Source organism: Pleurodeles waltl, chromosome 2_1 (assembly GCF_031143425.1).
Source record: "Pleurodeles waltl isolate 20211129_DDA chromosome 2_1, aPleWal1.hap1.20221129, whole genome shotgun sequence".
Classification (NCBI taxonomy): Eukaryota; Metazoa; Chordata; class Amphibia; order Caudata; family Salamandridae; genus Pleurodeles; species Pleurodeles waltl.
The window spans coordinates 685505287-685527215 of NC_090438.1; the positions used below are offsets into that span (position 1 = coordinate 685505287).

At 42.8% G+C, this 21929-nt stretch overlaps 1 protein-coding gene across 7 annotated transcripts in view; it reads left to right on the forward strand.

The window, feature by feature from the left end:
* Nucleotides 1-21929, forward strand: part of COBL (cordon-bleu WH2 repeat protein) — an 890550-nt gene that overhangs the window by 657919 nt on the left and 210702 nt on the right. For 5 of the 7 annotated variants that reach the window (XM_069216715.1, XM_069216752.1, XM_069216723.1 and 2 more), the window contains one exon: nucleotides 12784-12951. The exons of the other annotated variants lie outside the window; for them this stretch is intronic. In XM_069216715.1, the coding sequence (XP_069072816.1) occupies nucleotides 12784-12951 (168 nt within the window). The remainder of the gene's footprint in view (nucleotides 1-12783; nucleotides 12952-21929) is intronic. 7 annotated transcript variants of the gene reach the window in all.

The following is a 21929-nucleotide window of genomic DNA, read 5'->3' on the forward strand; positions in this document are numbered from 1 at the left end:
TGTGAATTTTCATTTCCTCACGAGAATAAATGCCCAGCCATCAGACAAATGTGTAAAGGGTGTGGAAAGGAGAACCACTTCATGACGGTTTGTAGCTCAAGAAAAATCAAGGGTGTCATGGAATGGGGAGAAGATAGATGCCAGAATGTTCCATAAGCAGTCTCGCCACATCCACAAAGAACAATAAAAGGACCTCAACTGTGACAGGTCAAAAGTAAACAAAATCAATCGCCACAAAGTTCAACCTGCAAGAGTTCTTTGATGTCACCGTTGAGCGACAGTGAAGAAGATGAATGTGCAATGATCATAGATAAAAGGGAATGACCTTCACAAGTGGGCCTTTGCGCTTGCACGGAAGACGAAAAAAGGGCAGAAATAAGTGAGCTGAGAAAACAAAAGAAGTAATATGGACAGTGCCCCAAAATCAAACTGATTTTCAGCGATTGCCCAGTAGCTTTTGTAATCCATTGTGGTGCATCAGTCAACACCATTCCAATTGAACAATTTCACAGTCTATCACCTGTACCACGACTCAAAGCGTCAAATATGAAGGCGTACACATGGGCTGCTTCCAAACTGTTGTAGAGTCAAGGATCATTCATAGCGACCCTGCGGCATAAGAAGATGTCTGTGCAGGCACCAATTCACGTTCTTCAAGGTACTCCATTTAGTGTATGCCTACTCAGCTTTACAACTGCTGATATCCATCAATTAAAACCAAATACACAACTTGAAATTGTGAGTCAATAGCGGTCACTGTTTCATGGTCTAGGAAGGCTTAAAATGATGAAGCTGGAAGCTGCACCTTCTCTTTGACCAAGACATCAAGACTGTTGCACAGCAACACCACAGGATAGCATTTCACCTACAAGAAGTGGTCGAGAAGGAGCTAGAAACTATGCTGAAACATGACATTATTGAACGCTCTACTGGTCCCACACCATGGGTGTCACCCATCGTGGTAGTGCTGAAAAAGACCAGTGGAGATACAGTGTGCATCTGCGTGGCTATGCACCAAGTAAACAAAGCAATCGAGAGAGAAACATCCTGGTCCACACATTGTGGAAATGATCATGTACTTGAATGGAGCCAAGGTTTTTTTCCCACCTTGACCCGAACAAGGGCTACCATCAGCTTGAACTTGAAGAGAACTGCAGGTATATTACCACTTTTTCAACTTATGTTGGTTCATTCAGATTCAAAAGATTAAGCTTTGGAGTGTCCACTGCTGCAGAAATATTCCAGGATATTATATGTTGGATTATTCAGCTTATAACACATGCCTTCAGTTACAGTGATGATATAATGGTATTTGGTGCAACATGGAAAGAGCATGATATAGCACTCAAACAAGTGTGGCAATTACTTACAAATGCAGGCCTCACCTTAAATGCCGAAAAGTGTGAGTTTTTTTAAAAACAAGCTCAAGTTCTTTGGACATGTATTTTCTGATGGAAGCATGCCTCCTGATCCTGACAAAGTACGATCACTATCAGCTGCTAGTGTTTCACAAGATGTCACCATGGTACCTTCTTTTTGGGCATGGCCAGCTATTGTTTGTGGTACATTCATGACTTTGCCACAGTGAGTTTTCCAACTCACTGTGGCAAAGACTTAACAAAACAAAATGTCCAGTTCCGATGGTCTGCTGAATGTGACTGCAGTTTCAAAAACATAGAACATTCAATTGGAAATGCGACTGAGATGGCTTAGTCTGATCCTAAATTGCACACTGAGATCACTGTTGATGTGAGCATGGTGGGATTCGGAGCAATCCTTGCAGAGCATAGTGGACATCCAACTGCTTGGAGACACATTGTGGCCTACGCCAGTTGAAGTTGTCTGACACAGAACACACTATACCCAGCTGGAAACGGAGAGTCTGGAGTTGGTTTGGGCCTGGGAACATTTTCATGTGTTCCTGATTGGCAAGCATTTCACGATCATCACTGACCACCAGGTGTTACCGTTTTCGGCAATCCAAAAGCCAGGATGCCCCCTCTCACCAAGAGGTCGGGGTTGCCTCTGTTAGCGCGTCTGACCTTAATAAGTTCAATAATAAGTACAAGGGGAAGCGGTTAGGTCGGTGAACCTTTTAACTCGCAATTAAGATGTTTTTACCATAGATCCAGTACATAATCAGTAATCAATACACAATAATCAATAATTATTAGTAATCAATAGATCAATAATCAATGGAGTCAGTTATTATCACGCACCATGACCTTTCAGTCATGAATAACCACATATTTAGTAAAAGGTTAGAATGTTTATTTCCTATATTAGCAATGCTAAGGTTATGTAGATTAATCTCAAAATCAAATGAAACACAAACAGAAACAATACTGGTTCTCCAAAGCACCGGAAGAAATTCAATCGAATCAAAGCTTGAACTACAACACATTTTAGAGTTACGGTGCAAATCAATAGCAAAGTCAACTGCGTTAATGAAATGAAATACATGAAGTTGAGCAGAGAAGTTTATCAAGCATTAGTCCCTGTTGTAATAAGTCAGGATCTTTAACATCAGATTACCATCAGCATGTTGGGCTTCATGCAAAACAATTTAGTAACACAAATTTGGAAAAACATCTAACTATGGCTCTATCAAAATAGCGAAGTTGGGACCTGGAACGAAAAAGCAAATATGCATAATAATCATATTTCAGAAATATACCCATCCTCGGTATGGATCAGCAAAGGATAATCAGTCTTCGTCCTAAGGATATCAGTCAATCAGCAAGGCATCAGGCTCTCAGTCAGGAAAATGTGGGCAAAGTCATTTAAGCATTAAAGATAAGCACGTCTCCAGTAAAGACGCATAAGAAAGTAAAAACCTTTCGGTCAGGAAATGTGGGCAGACTGACTGTCTGAAGGCAAGGGGGGAATGTCCGTCTTCTCACTGTGCATTGTCGTTAAGTCAAAGTTGGCTAACCTATCCCCCAAATCCCTATTTGTCAGTTAATCCTATGTTCACACTCTGTCCAATAAAACAACTATCCCAAATCTATGAATTCTAATATTTCTCCATTCTCATATTGTTGATTGGGTCATCTTGCGATGTCCTCATCATCCGGCTTTTCAGGTATTAATGTTGTTGCAGCTTCCACTCTAGTCAGTATCTTTATTGTTCTTGTCCTGGGAAAGTCAGTCTCACACACATTACACATAAAATGTTGCATTAGCAAGAACATCATCTCCTAGTAGTCGGTTCACATGAAAAGCTTCCGTTATGAGCACATTTAAACAATACAATACACATTTCACAGTTTAATTCACTTGCTCAGCATTTTTATTAAACGCTAAGAAATACAGCTTTTACAGGAGGCCTGGTAAAATAGGCCAAGACACTTGCTAAGTTAAGGCCTACAATTAATCAATCTAAAGCTTAATTCATAACCCTTGATATGAAATATTCCTGCATTAGTCCAACATATATTCAATATTTCATAAGTATTAATCATTGATTAGTACACCCCGTTAACATTGGTGGCCATTCTTCGTGATCACATTTTCAACTGCGTGCATTATTTTTCTATGTTATTTTATTTTCTACATAAACTTATTATTCAAAATACATAAACACTCTATTAATCATTTTTATTAAAGCACCTCTACAAGAGGATGACTATACAATTATGCACAAGCCAGGCAAGAATCAAAACGCTGCTGATTATTTCTCACGAGTACCTCTAAAGCGGCACAGTTCAAGTCGAAAACTGCTGAGGCGTACGTCAACTTCATTGTAAAATCCAGCATACATGCAGCTCTGTCCATTGAGCAGATGATTGCCACTACCAATATTGATAAGGACCTGTGTGCCCTTAAACACATTGTCATAGTCGAGTCATAGAGGCAAAGTGTTCGACCTTTAAGTGACGATGTTAAATTAAAAAATATTGCTGTGTCCAAGATGAATTGTCTGTCACTAAAGAAGGGATTGTGCTAAGAGGATCCCGGATTGTCATGCCTGCGAGTTTGAGACAGCAAGTTATTGACCTCGCCTATGAAGGCCATCATGGTATTGTAGCCAACAAGAGGGCATTGGGGATTTTTGTGTGATTCCCTCGCTTGGACGAAAGAGTGGAGAGGGAACAAAACAAATGTGATTTAGGCAACTGACAATGTCTGATCTCACTGCACATGCGTGGGAATGACTTGCTGTTGATTTCTTTGAGCCAATGGACATTAACTTATGGTGATCATTGACAAACATTTCCTGTTTCCTCTGGTAGAAGACATATCATCCACAACCCACAACAAATTAATTGAGTGGTTAGAAAACATCTTTGCAGTATGGGGCATACTGGAAATTCTCAAGTCTGGAAATTGTCCACCATTCTAAAGCAAGTACTTCAAAGAGTTTGTAGTCGGTCTTAACATCAGAAAAGCACACCTTTGTGGCCTCAAGCCAATGATGTTGTGTAACAATTTATGGGAACCCTGAAACAGGTGATTCAGCGTGCATCAATAGAGGGTCTTGATCAAGTGTTATGCCAAACCATCTGTGCTTATCGGCCAACCTCTCATTCCACGACAGATGAGAGTCCTGCGACTCTGATATTCGGAGAGCACTGAGAACCAAACTACCACAGTGAACCCCTGAGTGAACCATACATGATAATGTGGTTTGTGCTACTGACATTGTTTGGAAGCATCAGATGAAGACGTATGCTGATTGCCGCCACCAAACTCAAGAGGTTCTGTTCAAAGAAGATGATTTGCCTGTCATCAAACAAAAGCAAAAACAAAAAACAGATTGTCCTTTGCTTTTGAACCTTCAAAGTTTGTGAGACAAAAGGGACTAATGATAATGGCGCTTTGTCCCAGTAAATCCATCACAAGGGACTCATCCCACCTCAGGCATTTGTCTTGTCGATCATCAGCCCCTACAGATTCAGAAGAAACTGCCCTACCTGAAGACTCTGAGCAAACATTAAACCAGCGGCGGTTTCTCGTTGAGGGTAACTGGGCTCCGCCCCCTTTACTTTGACCCCAATCGCCATCACCAACATAAAAGCGAAGTAAGTTGTTAAATTTTCAAAAATCCCACACTGTACTCGCATACAAGCATCATAATTTTTTCTTGCTTGGGCCTGGACTGCTGTACACTGCCAGTCTTCCAGTCACCGTGAGGCAATGACGCTGAGTGACGCTTCTCACCTGGGTGGAATTAAAGCCTCTAGTATTTGCTGCGCTGACGATCTCACAGCCCTGAGGTCTGTGAGGTCATCAGCTCGGCCAGCACATAGCCTTTAGGCTTGGGGGTGAGGTTAGCCCCGGGCGCTTCAGACTGAAGCCCTGCAGCACTGAGAGCTTCACGCCAGTCAGAGAGTAGGGAGGAAGTCACCCCACCCTTTCCAAACTCGTCACAGGGGAGTGGTCCCACCCTGTGACGAGTTGGCAAAGGGTGGGGTAGAAACAGGTGGGAAGCAGAGGATTTGAGTCTGTGCAGTTTGTCATCAGGACTTTCAAAGACATACTGCACAGACTCGAGTTTTCTTAGCTGCAATGCTTCACAGCAGCTGACTGGCAGCCAGGAGCAACCTTGTGGTGTTGATGGCATGGAGCGAAGGTTGTGCTGATGGGTACTGCATTTGTGTGTGCCTCGGGCCAGCCTGGCTCACTAGCTTGGAGACTCCAGACAGTGCTGTGCAGCCCCCAATCCTGTGGACCACAAGGCTAGATGTTTATACTTTAGGTATGCGTGTGTTCCTGAAAAAGTTTCGATCAACAATTGTGTGTGTGCTTTGGTTTTGTGCATTTCTCTGCAATTTTTATATAGCGACTGCGAGACCTTGACCTGAAGGCAGTGCTAATGTATTTTGTACAACTGAAATTCATTCACACATTTGGTAGTGCTTTCATAAGCGATAATGATGATTTTTCCACAACTGGCATTTTGAACGCACATATTTGAAAGTGCTTTCATACGCATATGATAATGGTTTTTGTATTCTGGAGAGTTTTGGTTAGATTAAATGTTTGCCTAAGATCACACAATTTAAGTCAGGATGTTTTCTGGTTTTATTTTACAAAGCAGCTACTAATTGAGTATCTATTAGACTTTCCTTGTGTTAAGGCTTTGATTTTTACCTCTGCATTTCTCTGCAGTTTTTATATAGCAACTGCGAGAATTCGACCTGAAAATGGTTTTTGTACAATTGGCAGTCTGAACGCACATATTTGTTTGAAAGTACATTCATACGCAAAAATGGAGAAAAAGAGATTTGGTGGGATAAAATATTTGCCTACATTCACACATTTAAGTGGGGAAGCTCTAATTTATCCATATTGTCTAGTTTCACTTTGTACAAATCAGCCAGTAATTACAGTTTTTATATAGCGACTGTGAGAAATCGACCTGAAGGTATTCCTAATGTTGCTCAGACCGTGCTCTATAAAATCTGAACCCCCTACAGGGTTTATATGGCAACTGTCTTACCTCTTAGTTAGTGCACTAATGGTTCATGTTTAAAAATAATCACTTCAATAACTACTTCTCTGTGCAGTGTTACAAAGCCAAAGGTAACACTAGGGAAATTCCACAGTGTTACCTAACATAGGGAAATGAACAGGCTCTAAGGGACAGGCAGTCCCCCTTGTGTATGGTGAATGCAGTTTTAGCTATGAATGTCAGGGGGCCTAGTACCACCAAGAAATACAACATCCTGCTAACCTATGGGCACTAGAAGACTGCCCTAACTGGAGGAGTGGAAAATGCATAGTGTTATACCATTTGTAATACGATTTGCAAAGAAAATATTGACTGGCCTCCCCAAAAATGCTGCTGTGTCCCTCCAATGTACCCCCCACCTGTCCCCTCTTCAAAAGCAAAGCCCAGCCCCATCACTCTCACACTTCACCAGCCGCCACTGCATTAGACCCTGTACCCCTGAGGTCCTTCCTGGATCCAGCTCAATTACCTCATGCCATGCAACCTGGTCGATCTGTATGAGCAGATAGACGGCTGATCGAAGAAATTTGATGCTGGTATTTGTTTATGTCTTTTTATTAAACAAGGGTATGTAGTGTCTTAGAACTATACGTGTTAGGACCCCTTGACTAGGGGGGTACTTGTGAAGGAAATTACATAATCAATTTGGGAGGTGCCATGGTGTGGTCTTAACAGTTATTGGGAAATTGAAAGATAATTAAATGTTGTACGCCTTACAACAAGTTCGATGTGTGGTGTGTTCTTGTGCATGCTACACGGCAGGGGAGGATGCGACAGAGGGAGTGTCAGGTGTAGCGAAGATGGTCTCTATTAAGCAAAGACTGGCACATCCTGATTTGTTGTCCTGCCTCACGGGCATGCAGATTTAGGGCAGAGTTATAGAGGAGACAAAACAATAGTGTGAATGTCCACTGAGGGGGTGAGGAGATTCAGGGAATAAGCAGAAAGGATGGCCAAGAGTACGACATAGCAAAACCTTTGTGAATTGGGCCCAGCATATTTTTAAGGCTTGTGTATACAACCATCATTGTGTTTTACTCCTCCAGTGGCACTCTTCAGCTCCAACAGATAAAAAATGAAAGCAGTCAGGGAGGTTAATATATCAAAATTATACACACCTAAAGTAAAACATTTTCTTTAGTGATTTTCACACTGGAATATACTCGCATCAGCTAGGAAATGGCAGGCCTACATTTTAAAAACATGCACTGATTTTGACGAAGAAGGGGGAGTTGGGATAAATTTAGATGAGTTGGGATAAATTTAGATTCCTTTGTGGTGGACTGTAGGGTGGTTACAGTTGGCATCCAATGAAATCGGAAGTGTAAGACATATTCAAAACATGTCATGCCTTAAAAATAGTCGAGGCTTGTTTGTCTCTTTCAGAGAACGAGAAATTATATCACATAATCTAAACATATTCAAGAAAATGTCCAGGGTCCTTAAGCCAACTATAACAGGACAAAGGTCAGAAAACAACAGATTAAAAACATAGACGTAAATTCTCCTGTAAACAGGAAAGGCAAACCAAGAGATCTTCTTGAATTCCAAATCTGCCTTATCTACGAGGGACATGAATCGTTTAAAGAAGTTATTTCCAGACTTTTTGCGTCAGAGGATTAGAATCTTAACTTACTTTGGTTTTCAATTTCTTTTCACTTTCTTTGTGAAGACAAAATGTTCCATTTTACAAATCTGATTAACGTATTAAGTCATAATGTGCCTGCTGCCAAATAGAAAATATGTAATAATGAATTGCAACTAACATTAACTTTGTTATTTCTGGTGTCAAATGTATAAACCAACTTTAATTAAAGAAATACTTTGTTACATTAATCACTTGCTTGCAAATTATTTTGACACTTATGTTTAACTTCATAATGGTGACCACCTCCTGACCTCAATATCCCAGTAGTTAACACAGTTCTGTCTACAGACATTGGAAAACAACCTAACTTTGGCTCCATTCGATAAATATTCGCAAGACTTTGTACAGTACCCTTGATGACATCACAGGTTACATCATCAATGTTATTAGGGGTGATATCCGATTCACATCACCATTGACATAATTGATGACATAATTAAAAAGTACTTAAGTCTCTTATATGCCGCATTCCAATAGAATCCATGTTTGTCCATACCTAGCAGGTGTTGGAAGCAGAAACTGGCTTCACACGTGTTCTGAATTAAGTATGAAAGGTTTATGGTATACTTTGGTATTGACTGTCAGGCTTTGTCCTTCAACTGTATCCAGTGTACAGGGCCTCCATTATAAGCACCACTGCTTCCAGTAGTCATTGGGCATGGTCTTCAACAATACCCACTGATTTCTGGGTGCAGGATATGGCCTTTGGCCGGGTCCAGTGATTTACAGCCTTCCCTAAAAATCTCTTGCAGACCATAGATTACAGTTCTCTGTCAGTATTCATTTAAGCATTAACACTTACGTAGAGTTCTAGGATTTTCATAAGACACACTTTATTCACCTATTTACCATAATGTCCCTTTAACTCAATTTTTTATGGGAATAAAGGTCTGTCTTTTTTTAACAACAAACATTATTCTCACTTCTGACCAAAAAGTCATAATCTCCATTTACCAATATCTGTCCCTGAGTTTTTTAGGTTTATTAATTGTATACTAAAGCCAGAAACATGCATGCAGCTTTTTGGGTGAGCCCAGTGAGATATCAACACAGTAATGGCTTTTTTAATTAAAACGATGGCCCTCTACTTAAGTTTTCATACTTTAATGAATATAGATGATCAAGAAACCCAATTTCGGGGTCTGTTGAATTTTCTAGGTAGTGTTTCTTTATTGGAAATATTAAGGAAAGTTTTGCAAAAGTGATCAAAATTTCTATTTTTACATGAGAATACTGCCTAAAAACCATGAAAGTTATCAAGAAGTTTCTTTTTTTTTTAAAAGATGGACTTGTTATAATACAAGTGATATATTATTTCTACAATATTCTGTTTGTTTGAAATGTATTATTTTATCACCTAACTACTAATGAGATATGTTTAAATGCATCTCCTAAATAAATTTAGTAGCTGAAAAGGTTGCATCCAAAATGTTTAAATGGTCTAGATAGACGTTTTACCAATCAATCACGGTTATTTAAAGAATAAGCACAGTTATTGGTAACATTATATACTGTTATTGCAAACTCGTTTACTGATGGAAAGCAGTATGGATTTATCAGTGAAAAGCTAGAGATACATGTTTTAATATTTGATTAAACAAGACTATTTTTGCCTCACCTAACTAAAGAAAAATCCTGTCTGCAGAAAGCAAATTTTGAAGAAAAATCAAATGTTCCTCGTAAAGCAAAAGTCGACACAGTTTGATATTACTAGAAAGAGAGGATTTTCTTCTGCTGTTGACTGATCTAGCTTTCTTGTGATCCTAAAAGTGGAGAAAAGAGCCATAGCATCTGATTAAAAAATGGATGCAATTAACTTATTTCGCAGTGATTAGGAAGTACAATTTTTTAACATCAGTTCAAAAGTGGACTGGTCTGCCTACTTCTAGAGTATGATGGTAAAATAGCCCATGTCAGCCTTTCTATATGCTATCAAGATATGTGCGTTTTGCACCAAATGTATTCTGTCTCCACGGGTAAAAAATGCAATATTTTGAAGTGTTGGGTTACCCAAAGATAAAAAGACAACGACTCTGGTTACACCAGCAGCTTGTGAGGTGTGTGAAGTGGATGTGTGTTAGTTGAGAGGAAGCCATATCACTCATGTTCACTTGAGAACACAGTGATTATCTGCTTTGGTCTCCCACTTTAAAGTCCCACCAGTTGTGTTGTCTTCCGCTGGCACAGAGAGGCATTAGTAAAAGAGAAGTATCTAACAATTTTTGCTCTATAATGTATGTGTAATGCTTATCGAGACACCAAACCCAGTGCCGTCTTGCGATACCTAACAGTGCTGTGCATCTACCCGTCAGGCAAACATTTCTTATTTTAAAACCAACCTTCAAGCGAGGCCATAGTTTTTATTAGCTACAGTTTTTATGGTGGTCTTTTCATTTTGTTTTGATTTTCTGCATGTTTTGGAAGATTTCAGTAATGACAACCTTACTGTTTTATTCATTTTGTAAAATGGCTCTTGTTTATTGTTATTTATTCATTGTCCACAGAAGGTGGAATAATCTAGGAATAAGGAAAGGTCCTAATGCTCAGTTTTTGTCCTCTTTAGGCTCTCAAGCTTGGCTTACTGGATACTCATTATAGCTTTACCTGGTTTCTGTCTGAGACACCCTTAGCCTTAAAGTCTGGCTTTAGTCCTTAGCATGCCTCAGGGCCGTGGGGTACTTTGGGGCCTGAATGCCAGGATTCACTTGAGTTGAGCTTCAAGGCCTTTCAGTGGGTTATGCTGTGTGACTTTTACTAAGTTCCATCTTGTTCACTCAAAAGGTTCACATCAACAGAACTCTTCCGTCAAGATGCCCTGAGGGGTTCTCCTTGACATCCTGAGTCATTGTCTTGTGCTATGCAGCTTACCTATTGAGTCTTTCTTGTTGGATCCTCAGATTTGCCCATCTAAAGCTTGTTACACCTCTATGGGGTTACTTCGCTCAAAGGTGCATACTACACTGATGCTAAGCTCATATATCTCTTGGGACAGCAACTCTAGTGCAACCCAGGACATGTCATTGGGGCTTCTTCAATCTTCCATTTTCATCCTTAGTTCTTTGTGGATTATTCAATCAGGGGCCCGCCACAAAATGCTTTTACATGTTACACTGGGTTATGTGCCTTTTCTCATCTGGTGTATGCACACTAGCCCTGCTTTCAAAGCTGTGTACTGGGTCCTCCTCACAGTACTCTTCATGGTAGCTTTGCTATGAGGCAAACCAAAGCCTTCCGTAGAGAACTTGTCCAGAACGTATCTGAGTTACTGCTTGACTGTGCCCATGACTTCCTACAAGGCAGTCTTAAGATTTATGGTAAGACTCAGGGGGTAATTCTGACCTTGGCGGTCCATGACCGCCATGGCGGAGTGCGGCGGAAGCACCGCCAACAGGCTGGCGGTGCTTCCTGGGCGATTCTGACCGCGGCGGTAAAGCCGCGGTCGGAAAAGGGGAGCCGGCGGTTTCCCGCCGGTTTCCCGCTGGCCCAGGGAACCCGCCATGGCGGCGCTGCTTGCAGCACCGCCATGGGGATTCCGACCCCCTTCCCGCCAGCCTGTTTCACTGTTTTTCACTGATTTTTACTGTCTGCTGCGCAGACAGTGAAAATCGCGACGGGTGCCACTGCACCCGTCGCACCCCTTAAACTCCGCTGGCTCCATTCCGAGCCGGCTTCATTGTTGAAGGGGCTGTCCCGCTGGGCCGGCGGGCGGTCTTCTGGCGGTCGCCCGCCGGCCCAGCAGGTAAGCCGGAATGGCCGCCGCTGTCTTTTGACCGCGGAGCGGTCTTTCGGCAGGAACCGCTTGGCGGGCGGCGACCGCCGACCGCCGCGGTCAGAATGACTGCCTCAGACTGTTAGTATACTCATGGTGGTTTCACTGTGGATCCAGTCCTGCAGTATGTAGTATGTTGAGGGGCTGGCTTTTTTCTCCTTTAAGGTGTCCAGCTATTATGCTATGTACACAGGTCTCTCACTTGGTGCCCATTGGAGGTTTTTAGTAGTGCTCTGGGGAGCTTTACATTGGGGCTGTCTCTCCATGCTTGTTCTAATCTCTCCTCTGAACTTGGTTGCCCAGGCTCCAGTGTCTACATAGGTGATGCTTGTGGCATCTGTTTCCTGGCTTTGACACTAGTGGCCTCCATTGACCCGTACATTCCCCTGGTATTTCTAGTGTTGTGTGTCAGCCTGTGTCTGGCCCTATGTCCTGGAATTGGAAAATTTGAATTGCCAGTTGGAAGCACAACATCACATACGAGCCTAAAGAGAAAAGCGCCACAATGGGACTGTATTGCCTGAAAGTAGATTATATGTTCCTAATATAGCCCCTCTAACATAATATAAAGATAATCCAGCTGGGTGAATTAAATGAATATTTCCTCTGAAGACCCATCACTAATTCTTTCTGAGGTAGGTGCACCATCTTGTATTGAAGGACTTAGTATATGTACTTAGTAGCAATGACAATACATCCAAACAAAACAGCACTCCACTGCTTCCTAGCTATGCTGATGCTATATAATAATTCACACTATAGCATCAGAATTATCAAGGAGTCAACACATTCTTGCGTGAACCAGTATGTGTTACAGTGATTGCAAAGTTTTTGTTTTCATCATAAATGGCTCATGAACATGAATTATATCCATGAAATGAAGTAACCTGATAATTCCTTTCCATTTAGGTAATGAACGACAGGTGCCACAAAAGCCTCCCAGAGGCAACACCCCTCGTGCTCCTCCCCGGTTAGTGCTCCCTCCGCCCCCTCCATACCCTCCACCAGACATTATGGAACCACTTGAATTCCAAGGCCAAGCAGATTTTTCGGACATCAGTGAGGTGACACTAGAACGTATGTCTACAAAAAAGCTATTGCCTTATACCTTTCAACTTCTTCTCCATTCCTACCTTTCTATTTGGTTATGGGTCCTGTTCCACTCCAAGTTTTCTTCCTAAACGTTTCCAATTTTTCTTCCTAAACGTTTCCAGCTATTCTCTGTGCTGTTTTATTTAGAAAACTGCTCAATGCATTATGTAAGCTTCCATGAAAAAGTATTGTATATCGTGGAGTTTGTTCTGATTTTAGTCTATCGTGGAGGGGTAACATCCTGTGGCTCAGAATCCGTGTCTGATGTAAACTGAGCCTTTGTACATGTTCACGCACTTTTTTAGGAGCTACAGAATGAAGATTAGTTGTGTCATCGGTCACAAGAACCGTTTCTCCCAACAAATTCTAGGGTCCTCGTTACATGTTCAGGACTGAATTCTGACCATTGACAAAACAGAGGTGACATAGGAATCAGGGTTACAAGTTGTGTAATCATTATAGATTTGGAGGACTAGGACCGGAAAAAGGCAAAATATGCGGCTTTTGGTGTGTTAAAACCACCTCTGTCTCATTTTTATGTTGAAAACTCAAAATAGAAAGTATGTACCACATGTTGAAAATATCTCACCCTAGGGTATTGGCATGTGTGCTAAATAACCCACCCTATTCCACTGAGCTTGCAATGTGCACCTATGTTTCAGTGTTTTATTGTATTTACCTCTTAGTACAGAACTACATGGATTGCAATGATGATCATGCACTTTTACACCGACATTTGCACAGTGAAATTTCACTTTGGTCATTTGGTGCAAATGTTGTCTTTGCAATTGTCAGGCAGTTCAAATGGCATTAAAAACTGCACCAGGGTCAGTGCAATGCATGCAACTCTCATCTTAGGGCTGCAAACGTACCGGTGCAGTTCATGCAGTATGGATTATTAAAATTGCCCTGTGTTGGCACAGGTTTTCACTGACATTTTGAAATTTTTCATTTTCATGCTGGTCATGATTTTATAATTCCTTGATACAAAATAATTATTTTGACCTTCATTGCAAGTTAGGTGGGTATGGGAGGAATTTACCACATGTAGTAAATCCATTACTCTGAAGGGTCTTGACTTTCAAATGAGGCATAAACATGCAAAATCAGTATTTAAGACATCAAATTGTTCATGTTTTGCCTTTTTACAGGCCTTTTACCCTGATAAATTTCAGGTTTGAGCTGCCAGAATGAATGGAAAACTGCAAGGGTATAATAATTATCGCACAGCTCATGATTCCAATTCCTGTGCAAACGTATGTTTGCACAGGGATTTCTTAGAGTCTTCCTTTTGTAAGCTTCCCCATACCGTTCCTGCAGAATCTACCACCGATCCACTGAGATGCCTTTGTCGCACCACAGATGTCTACGGTGCATGGGGACCCCCACTCTTTTTGGAGGTGCCTGTTGAGCCTGCCTCCTATAAAAACCAACGACAAGTGGGTGACTTAGGGGCCCCACAGTTTGCTTTGTGCCACTGGCCACCAAACCATACAATCAAGTCTAGTTTTGTAGATGTTCATCAAATCTACACAGCTATTGTATTTTCGTATTACATATTCATTCCGTATAGCCTGAAAACATGTTTCATTAAAGCCTGACTGGGTTTTAGTAGTTTGCTGCATGAGAAGCAAACTTTCTGTTTAGATTCTGTGTTAATTCAAAAGTGATGTATTAGATTGTAATTTCCCCTAAAATACTCCCCCATATGTAATAGGTCCTCCCTGAAGGTAGGAAGGATGTTCATGGTTGGGAAGCATGTACGGTGATGTAGCCCTCTCATGTTCTTCCTTTATGTATCGTTCTAACTGGGAGCTGCTGAGTGACTGGAACAGACAGATTTGCATTCCGACACTTTTTAAGAAACTCTCCAAAAGCTGACAGCCGCACTGAGACCATGGGGACTGGATAACTGTAAAAATAGGGTCAGAGACAATTCCCACCTGTAAGTGGCATCAGCTCATGGTGAATATGGTGCGCACTCTGAGGCTTGCGACACAGTTTCAGGCACTACGCCTTGTTCCTGGAGCCCAGGCAGGCTGTCCCGTTAGCCAAGATGGCTGACCCAAGAAAACCTTCATGACACTGCTTCAGTGAGGAGGGAGGGTTCCCCACTGTGCGATCTCAGCTCTTGCAGCAGCCTTGTTGAGTCCTTCTCCATGATTGTGGTGAGTAGGCAGTACTTTGAGACCGGGCAGTGGCTTGTGTCATTAGAGTTTGTTGTTTTTAGTAATGGTGAAACAGTGGCTTATTTAAGCACAGCAGTAACTACCCTTTTTGAGCAATGGAAGGGTTAACTTCTTCGGCGATGCTTTGAGGATCTGTCTGGGGGCATTAGTTATTAGGGTTGGTATCAGTGTTGGGGAAGTACTGATGAGATAAATAGATGTTCCATTATGGTATCGCATTAATCACCAATGGGGTTCGTACTGCTGTGGAGGAAGTTGGGAAGAGATAATGAAGCATTGCATTATGGTATCACATTAATCATTGATAGAGTGGTTCCAATGCAAGGGAAGTAGTGATAAGACAATTGTGGTATACCCCATCGATCACTTCTTTAGAGCTTAGAAAAGGGGCTACCAAGGCAATCAAAACAGAGTTTTGAACAGATTAGTTCTTGACTGCCCTTTTGACCTCCTAGTCCCAACAGTAAGTTTTCCTTCACTCACAAAGTAAATTTAGCAGATTGTTATTCCATCAAGGCCAGCTGGATGGTTCATTAAGTTGGCGCTAAGACCTGTGGTCATCTTCACGCCACAAATTCGAAACCCAGCAAGGCTGACTCAGCTTTCCAGACTTCAGAAGTTAGTAAACTGACCACTGTTAGAGTGCCTTATAGCAACATTTGTTATTTACAGCGCTTAAAAAGATATGCTAGATGAATGCAACTTATTATTAACAATGTCATCTATAAGTAACCCTTTTCCAACATCATCTCTCTCAAAATCCAGCCGCAAGTAAACAGCTGTAAATTTAATATTAGAAACGTGTCATGGCAACTACATTGGTGTTCCAGAGGAGAGCTCTTGAAGCTCCAATGAGTCCAAAACTGAAAGGCCACAACATGTCATAAAGGTCATTCACTGGGTTTCCATCGAGGAGAGATTCAAAACCCACTCTCATGCTGTGCTTCTGATCCCATTTGTAATTATACTCACTTAGGCCCTGATTTATACTTTTTGGTGCAAAACTGCACTAATGCAGTTTTGCACCAAAAAGTTTAGCACTGGCTTGCACCATTTCTGTGCACCAGCCTGGCACCATATTTGTGGAGTGGTGCAAGCTGGTGCAAAGGGTAGGCTAGCGTAAAAAAAATGACGTTAGTCAGGTGGGGCTGGTGGTATGAAAGAAGGAAGTTTTGCACCAAAAAATGACACTAGGCAGGCTAGAGTAAAAAAATATATACTAACCCACCTAGAGTCATTTTCTGAAGCAAAACCATCCATACCACATGACTCCTGTCTTAGAAAAGACAGGAGTCATGCCCACCATCCCAATGGCCAGCACAGGGGACCAGAGTCCCCTGGGCATGGTCATTGCACCCGGTGCCATGTAGGGGACCCATTTCAGCCCCCAGTGGCGCTTAAAAAATAAAAAATATATATATATATATATATATGTATATATATATATAAACTTACCTTTACTTACCTGGGATGGAGTCCCCATTCCTCCGCTGTCCATCTGGTGTGGATGGGGTGTCCCTGGGGCCTGGGGAAGTCACCTGTGGGCTTATTCCATGGTATTCCACCATGGAAATAGGCACACAGGTCCCCTAACGCCTGCCCTGACCTAGGCGTTAAAAAATGGTGCACAGCAAGCTTTGCACCATCTTTTGACCCCTCCTCCCTCCTGTGAGTGATTTTAGCACGGGGATAAATATGGGCCATAGAGTCATTTTTTACACAGGAATGCCTACTTTGCATCTCATTGACGCAAAGTAGGTTTCCACGTCCAAAAAATGACTTTAACTCCCTAAATTTGGCACCAGACGGGTCTAGCGGCAAAGCATAAATATGGAGTTAGTTTTGCACCGAATTTGCGTTAAAAAAATGATGCATATTCGGCACAAAACAAGGATAAATATGTTCCCTACTGTCCTCAGTTGACTTTATAGACATATCTTCATGGCACTTTACTTTTGTGTGTTGACTTTGCATCATGTTGCTATGTTCAGTGTACGTTGTCCGTGAGGTAAGGGAATACTGCTTCACATATACTTCCAATACAGATACATACATGAAAGACATTCTGATAGAATGTAAGCTTATTCAACTGAAGGCTCTCCAGATTTAGTTGGGTGAGGGATAGAGAGGAATACCAAGGCCCAGTTCCATGTTTGGTCCCTTGGATGTAGCATTTTTCTACAGTAGTGCTGCAATGCCGCAAGTGCCAAATGCTGATTTTTTTACCTTTCTTTTTCCTATCTACCATATCATCAGTATGCTCTTCTGCTATGATGATTATCTTGTTGATTGCATCTGATGGCATACCATAACAAGCATTGGTCAAGCCAATAGGTCTCACTTGTGCACTAACTTTTGGTTTTGACAATGTGATTGAGCCATGTTGTTCACCAGTGAGGGCGCTGTTCAGCATGGCTAAAAGTTAGTAGCGGGAGTGTCGTAGAATGGAGTGTCAGATAATGTTGTAGAGTGGAATTTCATATAGTGAAGTGTCTCAGAGTGGCATAAAGTGGAGTGATGTGGAGTGAATTTGAGTTAAGTAGATTAGAGTGGAGTGGATTAGAGGGGAGTAGAGTGCAGTGAAGTAGAGTGGATTAATGTGGAGTGGAGTGGATTAGAGGTGACTAGAGAGACATGGAGTAGATAAGCATGGTTCGGGTGAGTGGTTTGGAGTGGACTGGATTAGAGTGGAGTGAATTAGAGCAGAGTGGACTGGATTAGAGTGGAGTGGCGTATATTAGAGTGGAGTTGATTAGACTGGAATAGAGTGGAGTGGAGTACAGTGGATCATAGTGCAGTGGATTAGTGTGGAGTGGATTTAGAGTGGAGTGGATTATACTCTATTAGAGTGGAGTATAGTATAGTGGAGTGTATTAGAGGAATGGGTTGGATGAGAGTGGATTTGAGTGGAGTGGAGTAGATTGGAGTGGAGTGGAGTGGATTGGATTCGTGTGGAGTGGATTGGTTTGGATTTGGTTGGGGTGGAGTGGATAAGAGTGGTGTGGATTGGAGGGGATTAGAGTGGATTAAAGTGGATTAGAATGGATTGGAGTGGAGGGTATTAGAGTGGAGTGCATTGTACAGGAGTGAATTAGAGTGGAGTGGATTAGAGTGGAGTCCCCAGGATCTCACTAAGCAGGGAAGATCAGACCACAGCTTTTACTGGTGTCAGTCTGCACGCCAGAGGAAAGTCAGTGGCAGACAGACAATGCATTTTATTTCGGCACATGTTACTGCCCCTTACAGTGTGATCACACCAATGTTTTATAAAATCAGGGGAAGCCATAACAATGTCCACCACACATACAGCTTTAAGCAACAAGATATGAGAAAAAAAGCACTTTTGGAAGAAGAAATAATAAAAATAGTACCTGATTCGGGTCAGGAGCAGAGGAAGGGCACTGATTAAGTTGAATCAGTCGGTACTTGGTCCTTGCTCCACACAAAAAAATAATGGAAGAGGCTGCAAAGAAAAGTGCACTCGAGCAATTGGTGACCTCCAAGCCTTTTTTGTAAATAGTGGCTTCCAAGCAAGAGCACATGCGCTAGTGCTTGGCTCACGCAGTCTGGACCGCTAAAAAAAGAGCCCATCTTTACGGTTTGGTCGGAATAAGATGAGATTTTTAACCACACGTGGTAAATATTACTCCAGTATGAGGTATGTTCCACATGTATGTAATGAGGACTACCTTTTGGTACATTGAAAATTCCACACATTCACAGATCTCCCTGCTGGTTTCTCCTGAGGCTTTCTGATGAACATGACTTGTTGAAATGCAGGTACAATATAACATCTCTTAGCTGTTGCTGTAGTATTGCTGACAGTAGGCATGTGTTGTTTGAACGACAGCTAGTGTGTCTATCATTTCCCAGTTGCTCAGCACTTGACATTTTTAGTCTGGATGGCGGGCTGAGTTACTTAGACCCCAGACCATTCAGCAAACATGTCAGCATGTTTATGCTTTTCTGTCACACTAAGCCAGTGATTTGAGTGACAGCTAGTCGCTCAAGGACCCCATAAACTTAATGGTCAGTTAGTAGTCTAGTTTGTGTGTCTAGTTAGAGAAACCACAACCTCTAGAAAGCTTGTCTGCATATTTATGAGATTATGCAACAGTAAGCCAGTTACTTTAGTTACGCTGCATCCCCTTTGCTTATATGGCTTTCCAAGGACTCACTGTTTGGTGTTGGTAGTCTAGTCTGTGTACCTGTTAATGGAGGCCACAACCTTTAGGAAACTTGAGTCGTTTTTGTGCTTTTATGGTTTTATATGGGTAAGCTGGTTAACTCCAACCACCACTGCTGGGCCACGGGAACCCTATTGATAGTTAGTTTATCCCCTCTGTGTTTTAGCACAAGCCAAACATTTTCTAAAACATGAGGCCGCAAAACCAGAGACTGTACACTTGAGTGAGAGACATCAGTCCAGTGTGTATTTGCATGTGCAGTGGCGGCAGAGGTTCATTGTTCGTGTGCAGTGTTTGTGTACTCATACGCACTATAGCATCAGGAGCTTGTGTTGTTCTTTAAGCCAGTGGTTCCCAACCTTTTGACTTCTGTGGACCCCCACTTTATCATTACTGGAGCCCAGGGACCCCCACTGAATTTTTATTGTACTCTGGGAACCCCCCCCTCCGAGTCATTATTGAAAGCTGGGGACCTAATCTGTTAACATTATTTCATTTTCTAAGCAGTCGCGGACCCCCAGGTGTCCCCAGACCACAGGTTGGGAACCGCTGCTTTAAGCCATTTTGTTATCGGCTTTGTTTGTCCACCTGTATCTTATCCACCTTGTGCTCTTTTCCACGTGGTCCTGGCACGTGAAGTTTAGTATACCCGCGTTGGCCATGCAATACCTACTTCTACTCTTGGGTTCCTGTTTGGCAGGTGGGACAAAAATGCCTATGGCACTGTGTGATGCATACTCCGTAATAGCTGATAAGCGCCGTAGCAATCAAGGTTATGAGGAAAGAAAAGCCCCATTAAAACATAGGACGGTGTGCTCTTTCATATTTTATGTTGACAGGTATGTCAGTTAGTTGTTTTCTAATCTAGGTGTTTAGCCGTCAGAGGCCCCTAAACGCCTCCACCCACACATTTATAAGATCGGCGTAATTACTCTGGCCCTCATTCTGACCTTGGCGGTCGGCGGAGAGGCGGCGGTCGGACCGCGAACAGACCGGCGGTCAGAAAAATGGCATTCTGACCGCGGCGGTCACCGCCGCGATCGACCGCCACTTCCCCACTCCGACCGCCACGGCGGTCATGACCGCCGGGCTGGAGTTTGCGCACTCCGGCCCGGCGGTCGTCCCAAGACCGCCAACGGTATCATGACCCTGCCTACCGCCGCGGTTTCTGGCAGTCGGGAACCGCCATGCGAACCATGGCGGCAAGCACTATCGGGGCCAGGGAATTCCTTCCCTGGCACTGATAGGGGTCTCCCCCACCCCCCACTACCCACCCGAGTCCTCCCCCCACACCCTCCACCCCCCTGCCACCCCCCGGAGGTGGTACGAACCCCCTCCCCACCCCCACCCCGACATGCACATACATGCACCCCGACATGCACACACCCCCAACATGCACATATACACACCCCCTACACACACATACACAACGGGGACACATACCCGCACACATACATGCAGACATGCGCACCTGCCGAACAGCACACATTACCCATAGACACAGCAGCACCCCCCGCCCGCATACACGCACTCACACACCCCCTCTACACACTCACACGCACACCCCCATGCACGCCCTCATCACACAACACCCCCCTCCCCCTCCCCTCACGGACGGTCAACTTACCTTGTGCGTTGGTCCTCCGGGAGGCGACGGGAGCCATGGGGAGGTGACCGCCAACAGAACACCGCCAACAGAAGACCGCCACACAGATATGTGGGTCGTAATTCTGTGGGCGGTGTTCTGCTGGCGTGGCGGTGGAGGTTGACCAGTCTCCACTTTTCCGCCGACCGCCAGTGTGGCTGCTGGCGGTTTCCCGGCGGAACGCTCCCAGCGGTCGGAATGCGCACAGCGGCATACCGCCGCGGTCGGCGGTCTTCACCGCGGCGGTAACTCGGCGGTCTCGCGAAAAGACCGCCAAGGTCAGAATGAGGGCCACTGTTTTTTCCTCTCAGCAGTCGCTTGTCGTAAACGGAATCGCAAGATTTACCGTAATGCATGATATAAAATTTTGAATGAGTCACTTTGTGACGAACCTAGGAGATCATACACGGGCAGAACCGAAAGCAGCAGTAGTAAAATGTTTACAATGCATTTATTGATTAACATGTTTGTCCGTTTTTTGTGAATTTCAAGCATCATTTGTAATGCATGGGCTTGTGTTTGGAACTGAAGTGATGGAAACTTTGAGGCACGCTAGCACGATGGGTCTGCTTTTTTCTTTTTTGTTTTGTTTCTTCACTTTTATTTTTTTTCATTTCTTCTCTTGTATGCATAATTTCATGTGTTTCTTCTTTGATTCTGTGTTTGTTTTTTCTCTCTGTTTCTCCTGTGCACATTTATTTGTTTCTATCTCTCTTCCTTTTGTCTTTCTAGTTCCTTTTTCCTCCTTTTTTCTGCTCGATCTTTTCTCTCTTGGTTTCTCATAGTTCCTTTTCTGTTTTTCTTTCCTTTTTTTGTTCTGATTATTTTGATTGTTTCTTTCCCCTTTTACTCTATTACTTGTTGGTCGTACTTTTATATAAATCTCTCCTTTTTCTCTTCTTTCTTTATTCTTTCTACACTTCTTTCACTTTTTATTTTTTT